General features: G+C 41.0%; 2 protein-coding genes across 4 annotated transcripts in view; both read right to left on the bottom strand.

The window, feature by feature from the left end:
• Positions 1–8,796, bottom strand: part of LOC134288741 (uncharacterized) — a 531,602-nt gene that overhangs the window by 24,377 nt on the left and 498,429 nt on the right. The gene's annotated exons all lie outside the window — the stretch shown is intronic.
• LOC109404745 (fibrillin-3) overlaps positions 1–8,796 on the bottom strand; it is a 375,815-nt gene that overhangs the window by 185,388 nt on the left and 181,631 nt on the right. For all 3 annotated transcript variants that reach the window (XM_062854530.1, XM_062854531.1, XM_029870275.2), the window contains exon 5: positions 3,507–4,028. In XM_062854530.1, the coding sequence (XP_062710514.1) occupies positions 3,507–4,028 (522 nt within the window). The remainder of the gene's footprint in view (positions 1–3,506; positions 4,029–8,796) is intronic.

The following is an 8,796-nucleotide window of genomic DNA, read 5'->3' as shown; positions in this document are numbered from 1 at the left end:
TGTTAAGTTGTAATCACACTGTGTTTACATTTTTGGCTGTCATCGTCTTCGCGAAAAGTCGTCATGGATTGCCTTACACAACATGTACTATACTAAGAATACGAGCAATGTCACAATAGCTCTAATCACTGGTCGCAGTGATGGACCGGAACAGAAGTAAGAAAAGTATTCATTCAAACGCAATAGTTTATGTCATCAATGGTCATGAAAAAACTCAGACTACGACTGCCGTTCTACACATAATTGTCCCATGTTATATGGAATTCCCATATAACATGAGACTATTGGGCGTAGAACGGCAGCCAAATTTCTCATACGAAATATACCAATATTGCATAGTTTAAGAGCCCATTCAATAACTTTCATCTTAAATTTGGAGAAGCCATACCTGATTTTAGACACTTGCGTGCGCAGCTTTTTCTTTTTTCTCGCTCGTTCTCTTTGTTAAACGCAAGAAAGAGCGAGATAAAAGAGGGAGCAAAGTGCCCCCTCTTTCATCTGTTTCATTCTCGTGCTTTCTATGGCAGTGAGTGAGAAAAAAGAAACAGCTGCGCCCGCTAGAGATTTTAGACCACCATCTTAGATATTTTGGTCGCCATTTCTAAGATTTCTGCCGCCATCTTGAATTTGCAGACGCCATTTGGATATTAGGCCGCCATCTTGGATCTAGACTTTTTTCCCATACCGAATATACCCGTATTGAATGATTTTAGAGCCTTCAACACCATTAAACAGCCACCATCTTGAGTATGAAGCCACCATCTTCAATATTAGGCTCTTATCTTGAATTTTGGACCGACATCATGGAATTTCTGATCTCCAGTGTTGATTTCCGCACAAAATTCTTCAAGGTTGCAAAAATCACCGCAGTTTGATGTGTCGCATGATGGGGCTTGGTTCAGTTTTATATACGACCAGTTCTACCGGTGCTGGTCCGGATCACTGAAATTGTCATAACTCCGGAACGCCTTGACCCTTCTGTACCATTTTTAATAGCAAACAATGCTGTAGAATTCCGGTTCGATTCGAGCTATAATTCGAACAATTGACCAATGGGAAGTGCCTTAAAAGTGAATGAAATTATTTGGCGCACAGACACACATACATACACACATACATACATACATACATACACACATACAGACATCATATCAAACCATCGAACTGAGTCGATTGGTATGCGGGGCTTCTTTTTCCACATTTTTATGGTTTTTCAACTTTATGACATTATAACTCCTAGAGTAGTGAATGGATTTCCACAAATTTTACACACAATAATCATGAGTATGTATGTAGGATGTATGCAAAATTTGAGCTAAACCCATCAATAAACAAAAAAAGTTGTTCATACACTTAACGGACACATCTCATATAGAACTGGATGGGGATGTTTAAAAAACAATTTCAGCCAAATGAAAAACAATTTCAGCCAAATGAAGGGGAAAATATTGCTTCATAATAGTCCCAAAGACATCAAACATATTTGAACCTTCTTTTGAATTCAAAAAACCCATATTAAAAGTGTCCAAAGTAGCCCCGAATTTCAAAAATAGCCCAGCACGACGGTATTCGACTTGATCCTTCGGGCCTTTTTTCAAAAAATCGTTTTTTTTGAGTGAACATACAGCCTTTCCTGTACACTCAGTGTACGAGAAAGGCAAAACGGATAGTTTTGTTTTGCCCGACGTTTCGAAACTTTGCCTTTGGTCTTTTCAATGATGCAACTGTCTACCGTTCTTCGTTTTCATCTCTTACCGTGTTGTACATTTGGAGCTTTCCGTTATCAGTTTGGAACTTTTATACATAATGTTATTATTGTTTTAATCGCCGCGATTTGATGTGCTGGTAGTTCATCGATTGGTTCTCGCCGAAAACCAATCGATGAACTACCAGCACATTTTATACATAATGAAATTAATTAATTATCGTTTTTTGCGGCTTAACCAGCCGAGTAGAAGTTTTACTTAATTCCAAAAGCTAGACTTTACGTGAGTGAGAAATAGACAAATTGGAGTGGAATTACTCGAAAAAGTTACTCGTACTCTCGGTGAGACTCAAACTCACGACTCCCACTCGATGTACAGGCGCGTACAACGCCACGAGAAGACCCGAAGATGTAGTAACTAACCCGAATTCAATTTAAGCTCGAAATTATGAGGTTAATTTAGGTTTTTTTAGTCTGGTCTAGTCTAGTCTAGTCTAGTCTAGTCTAGTCTAGTCTAGTCTAGTCTAGTCTAGTCTAGTCTAGTCTAGTCTAGTCTAGTCTAGTCTAGTCTAGTCTAGTCTAGTCTAGTCTAGTCTAGTCTAGTCTAGTCTAGTCTAGTCTAGTCTAGTCTAGTCTAGTCTAGTCTAGTCTAGTCTAGTCTAGTCTAGTCTAGTCTAGTCTAGTCTAGTCTAGTCTAGTCTAGTCTAGTCTAGTCTAGTCTAGTCTAGTCTAGTCTAGTCTAGTCTAGTCTAGTCTAGTCTAGTCTAGTCTAGTCTAGTCTAGTCTAGTCTAGTCTAGTCTAGTCTAGTCTAGTCTAGTCTAGTCTAGTCTAGTCTAGTCTAGTCTAGTCTAGTCTAGTCTAGTCTAGTCTAGTCTAGTCTAGTCTAGTCTAGTCTAGTCTAGTCTAGTCTAGTCTAGTCTAGTCTAGTCTAGTCTAGTCTAGTCTAGTCTAGTCTAGTCTAGTCTAGTCTAGTCTAGTCTAGTCTAGTCTAGTCTAGTCTAGTCTAGTCTAGTCTAGTCTAGTCTAGTCTAGTCTAGTCTAGTCTAGTCTAGTCTAGTCTAGTCTAGTCTAGTCTAGTCTAGTCTAGTCTAGTCTAGTCTAGTCTAGTCTAGTCTAGTCTAGTCTAGTCTAGTCTAGTCTAGTCTAGTCTAGTCTAGTCTAGTCTAGTCTAGTCTAGTCTAGTCTAGTCTAGTCTAGTCTAGTCTAGTCTAGTCTAGTCTAGTCTAGTCTAGTCTAGTCTAGTCTAGTCTAGTCTAGTCTAGTCTAGTCTAGTCTAGTCTAGTCTAGTCTAGTCTAGTCTAGTCTAGTCTAGTCTAGTCTAGTCTAGTCTAGTCTAGTCTAGTCTAGTCTAGTCTAGTCTAGTCTAGTCTAGTCTAGTCTAGTCTAGTCTAGTCTAGTCTAGTCTAGTCTAGTCTAGTCTAGTCTAGTCTAGTCTAGTCTAGTCTAGTCTAGTCTAGTCTAGTCTAGTCTAGTCTAGTCTAGTCTAGTCTAGTCTAGTCTAGTCTAGTCTAGTCTAGTCTAGTCTAGTCTAGTCTAGTCTAGTCTAGTCTAGTCTAGTCTAGTCTAGTCTAGTCTAGTCTAGTCTAGTCTAGTCTAGTCTAGTCTAGTCTAGTCTAGTCTAGTCTAGTCTAGTCTAGTCTAGTCTAGTCTAGTCTAGTCTAGTCTAGTCTAGTCTAGTCTAGTCTAGTCTAGTCTAGTCTAGTCTAGTCCTAGTTTTTCATCCTTTAAAAAATAAACTGCTGAGTTTGTTTCAGTTTCATATGAAAAAAGGTTTTGCTGTAAAAACTCTAATAAACTTACCGTGACATGTGCGGCCATCGTGTTCATCGAGTAAAAATCCGTGATAACAGGAACACCACACCTCCGGATGCGACTCGTGTCCATCGTGACACTCGTGGTCGCAACCGCCCCGATCAACACCACAAGTGCCAAATTTCACAGGTACTTCTGAGGGTTCTTCATCTGTCGGGTCACTTTCTGCTTCTTTTTCTTCATCTTCTTCTACGTGTTCGCCGTCAGTAACAGTTTCTTCAATTTGCTTTCCATCTTCGGAAGCTGGATGTGTTTCTGGAGGAGATGTATGATCAACTCTCGTCTCAACTTCTTCCACGACGTGATGCTTGTGTTGTTCGGAAGGGGTAGGAGAACTCGATTCCACGTGGTGCTCATCCGGTGAATGCTCTGTGATTTCAGTTGTTGGTCCTGTTGTAGTTGTTGGAAGTAGAGGGATGATTTCCGGAAGTTGTTGGCTATCCTTAGTGCTTTCCGGTTCACTAAGCTTCAGCTCGGGATCTATTTCTGCTTCCTCTTCTTCATCGTAATCTAAGGAAAAAAAGATAATTGATTGAGGAAACGGGTAATTAATTAATGCTTCCGTAGTTAAATACTATTTCATTTGCGGATATTGGCAGCTAAAGAGAGGTTTGTTTGTAACGATGGTACATATAAAGTCAATGTTGCTGCGAATGGACCCTTGACAGAAAGTGTGGAAAAAATCAGGGTTTGAAGACGCCAATCAAATATCTCATAACTTCAAGAACGCAGGATGTAATGAGAAAACATACTGTTTGTCACATGGAATATTGCAGAAACATCCACATCCCCAGCAAAAACTCCCTTCACAACACCACAACCACTTAATCACCTTTCAGCAAGCGTCAACACATTACAAGCAGCGTGAAAAGCTTGGTGGTTAAACTTGGGCTGACAGCTCAAACAAACCGCCACCGTCATCAGACACGTCTCGGCACACTCACCGAGAAAACCCCGAACTCGTCCCAGCACGTAAGCTTCGTCGAGAAACAAGAAAACCAGTGACGAAAAAAGTTACAACGAATATGATAAAAAAAGCCAAACACCCATCAAGCGAACGAACAGTAGTTCCAGAGTTCGTTATCAAAAACCACTTAAACAAATTATTCCCACCCTCCTCTTGTGGCTGTAGCCAGCGGTGCGGCAACAACACCAACCTCTCGAGTAGACCTGTGCGCCGCCGCGCCACGCCGCCGCCGCCGACACTTTTTGTCCCACGCCGACGCCGACCGAGGAATCGGCGGCGCGCCGTACGCCGCTATTTGTCACGCCGCCGATTTTCATTTTTCGCGCCGGTGATCAGTGCACGAACAAAATTAAGTTTATATGATGGGATAAAAAAATCTCTCGATCACTATCATAAGAATTTGATTACAATATTTGATTTCTCAACTCTTAGAACACAAATTCACATCTCTCCAGAAGTTTTTTCAGAGAATCTTCCAGAAGGATTCAGTGATGCCTCATGGAGACCCACCAGGGATTCCTTCAGAAAAATCTTCAAGGATGCCTCCAGGATGATTTTTTTTTTCAGAAGATCATGAAGGTCTCGACAGGAGTACCTTCATAAATTATTTCAGGAGAATTCAGGGATGCCTACTAGAGATACACCAGAGATTCATCCAGAAGATCCTTCAGGAATTCTCACAGGATGTCCTTCAGAGATTAGTCTGAGAGTTCCTTCATGAATTCCTTCAGAAGTTCCTTCAGGAATTCCTACAGGAGTTTCTCTAGGATCTGGTCCAGGAGTTTCTTCAAAGATTCCTCCACCAGGAGATCCATCAAAAATTCCTGGAATTTGTTACGAAGATCCAAGGATACCACCAGGAGAACTGAGGGATTACCCCAGAAGTTTATTTAGCGATTCCTATATGACAGTTACTTCCAAAATTTCAACAGGATATCCTTAGGGGATTGTTCGAGAAGTTCCTTTAGGAATTCTTCCAAAAGTGCTTCCAGGGATCGCTCCTGGGTTCTTTCAGATTGTAGATTGAGATTGAAATTTTTCAGGAAGACTCACGGATGCTTTCGGGAGTTACATCAGCGATTTCTCCAGAAGCTCATTAAGGAATTCCTACAGGAGTTCCTTCTGGGAATCTTGTAGGAGTTTCTTCAATAATTCCTTTAGGATTATAATCAGGCATACCTCCAGGACATTCTTGAGGGATCTTTCATGGAGTTTCTATAAGAATTCCTCAAGGATTTCCTTCTGGAATTCTTCAGAGAATACCCCCTGTAAATCCTTCCCCCTACCCGAAAAAGATTCGCTGAAAATCTTCGATGATTCCGCCTGGAAATTCTTGTTTATATTCCTACCGGAATTCTTTCGAGCATTCCCCTGGAATCTCTGCAGGGATTTCTCCTGTAATTTCTTCGGGCATTCCTCCTAGACTTCCTTCGAGGATTCCTCCTGGTTTTTTCCTGGAATTCTGTCGGGGATTCTTATTGGAATTCCTCTGGAGATTCTTCCTAGGTTTTCTTTTGGGGTTTCCTCCCAGACTTCCTTCGAGGATTCCTCCTGAAGCTCTTTCGGGGATTTCTCCTAATATTCTAATGTGGATTTCTCCTGAAATTTCGACGGGGTTTCCTCCTGGAATTTCTTTGATGATTTCTCTTGGAATTCCTGCGGAGATTCTTCCTGGATTTGCAGGTTCCTAATGGAATTCCTTAAGGAGTTTTTCTGGATTTCTTTTGGGATTTCCTTCAGGAATTGCTTCAGTGATTTCTCCTAGAATTCCTTTGGGGATTCCTCCTGGAATTACTTCGAAAATTTTTCCTGGACCTCTTGAAAATCCTTCGAGTATTCCGCTTGGAAATCCTACGGAGATTCCTCCCAGAATTCCTTTAGGGGTTCCCCCTGGGATTCCTGCAGGGATTCCTCCTTTCATTTCTTCGAGAATTTTTCCAGGAATTCTTCCAAGAATCCCGTCGAACATTCCTGCTGGACCTCCTTCAGGGATTTCTCCTGGACTTCCTTCGGAGATTCCTCCTGGAATTAATTCGAAGATTCCTCCTTAAATTCTTTCGGGGATTTCTTCTATAGTTCTTTCAGGGATATCTCCTGAAATTTCTTTGGGGATTCCGCCTGATATTCCGTTGGGGATTTCTCCTGAAATTTCTACGGGAATTCCTCTTCGATTTTTTTCGGAGATTTCTCCTGGAATTCTTTCGGGGTTTCCTCTTGGAACTCCTGTGGGAACTATTCCTAGAGTTATTTCAGGGAGTTTTCATGGAATTCCTACGAGGATTCCTCCTGGATATTTTGCGATGGTTCCTCCCTTGGGGCAAGACTTTGCTGGAGAGTACATTTTACTTCACAGAGTTGCTTAGAATTTCTCCGGATTGCTCCCGTGTGTACTTGGGTGTTGCCTGATTTATCGCAAAATCAAAACAATATTGCCCGATATCTCGCCTTTCTTGCAGTTTTAGGGATGTTTTTCAACAAATTTCGTCGATCATTGGTGAAAATGGATGAAAAGAATTACTCCGATTTTCTCAAAGTTACTCTCGTTTGCACAGTGTCTTACCCCTAGGTTCCTCCTAGAAATACTTTGAGGATTTCTTCTCGAATTCCATCAGAAAAAAAATCTGGGATTTCTTTGGGCATTCCTCCCCGATTTCCTTCGTCCTTTTTCGTGGATTCCTCCTGGAATTCCTTCGGGGTTTCCTCCAGGAATTCCTTTAGTGATTCCTCTTAGATTTCCTTCGGGGATTCTTCCTTTAATTCTTTAAAAAAATCCTCATGGAATTCCTTCGAGATTTCCTTTTTGAATTTTTTTGATGATTTCTCCTAGAATTCCTTTGGGAATTTCTCCTAGTATTCGAAGATTCTTCATAGAGTTCCTTCGAAGATTCCTTCTTAAATTTCTTTGGAGATTCCTCCTCTACTTCTTATGGGGATTCGTCTTAGAATTCCTTCGGGGTTTCCTTTTTGAGGAATCCGCTTGTAATTCCTTTGGAGATTCCTCCCGGAATTCCTTCGGAGGTGACCTCTGGGATTCATATAGGGATTTCTCCTACGGGGATGCACCAGCCTCGGGCTGAATTTCCCCATAATAAAAGAAATCAATATTAATAGGGATTTCTCCTGCAATTTCTTCAGGGATTCTTTTTAGACTTCTTTCGCGGATTCCTCCTAAACTCGTTCGGGGATTACTCCTGGAATTCCTTTAGGGTTTTCTCATGGAATTCCTTTGATAATTTCTCTTCAATTTCTTCGGAGAGTCCTTCAGGAGCCCTTCTAGAATTCCTGCAGGATTTCTTCCTGGAATTCCTTCGGTGATTCTTCCTAGATTCTTTTCGAGAATTTCTCCTGGAATTATGCCGGGGGTTTCTCTTGGAGTTCCTTCGGGGATTCCTCCTAGAGTGATTCGAGGATTCCTTTTAGAATCCCTTCGGGGGTTTCTTTTGAGGGGTTCTTCCTTCGAGGATTCTTCCTAACATTCCTTCGGAGATTTCTCCTGATATTTTGTCGGGGATTCCTTCTGGATTTCCTCCGGGATTCCATCTTGAAATTCCTATTGTGATTCTTCTTCGAATTTCTTCGGAGATATCTCCTAGAATTCCTTCAGGAATTCGTCTTAGAATTCCTCCGGGGATTCTTCCTAGAATTCCTTCGGAGTTTCCTGCTGGAATAACTTATGGGATTGCTCCTGAAATACCTTCGAGGGTTCCTCATGGAATTCGTTCGGAAATTCCTCCTAGTATTCTCTCATGAATTTCGGCTGGAATTCCTTCAGAGATTCCGTCTCTATATTTTTCGTTGATTCTTCCTTGAACTCATTTGGAGATTCCTTCTCGAAATCCCTTGCGATTCCTGCTTGAATTTATTTGGGGAATCCTCCTGGAATTTATTTCGAAGATTCGTCCTGGATTTCCAACAATCAGAGATTTCTTCAGAATTTTCTGCAGAGATCTCTAAAACAGATTCTTGAACCGCCAGAGAATCCTACAGAAGTTTCTTCAGGGTTCCATACAGCAGTTCTTACAGAGATTAGTTCAGAATATCCTTCGTGGATTTCTTCTGGAGTTTTTTTTTCAGGCTTCTCCTAGGATTCCTTCTGAGATTCCTCCCTGAAATCATTCGCGGATTCCTTAGTGTAAATAGTGTGACTTTATTATCAAGTTTGATAGCTTTTGAAGATTCTGAGAAAACAAAACAAAATACTATAGCAAAATCAATATTTAATTGTCCGTCATTTGCAATGGAGTAATGCTACATATATTACACTATGGATACCAGAAGTGTCTCAATATTCCTTTCCAATTATAAATATTG

The sequence above is a fragment of the Aedes albopictus genome, chromosome 2 (genome assembly GCF_035046485.1).
Source record: "Aedes albopictus strain Foshan chromosome 2, AalbF5, whole genome shotgun sequence".
Lineage (NCBI taxonomy): Eukaryota > Metazoa > Arthropoda > Insecta > Diptera > Culicidae > Aedes > Aedes albopictus.
Note: the sequence above shows the minus strand (reverse complement) of the source record. Positions and strands in the feature narration are given on the sequence as shown.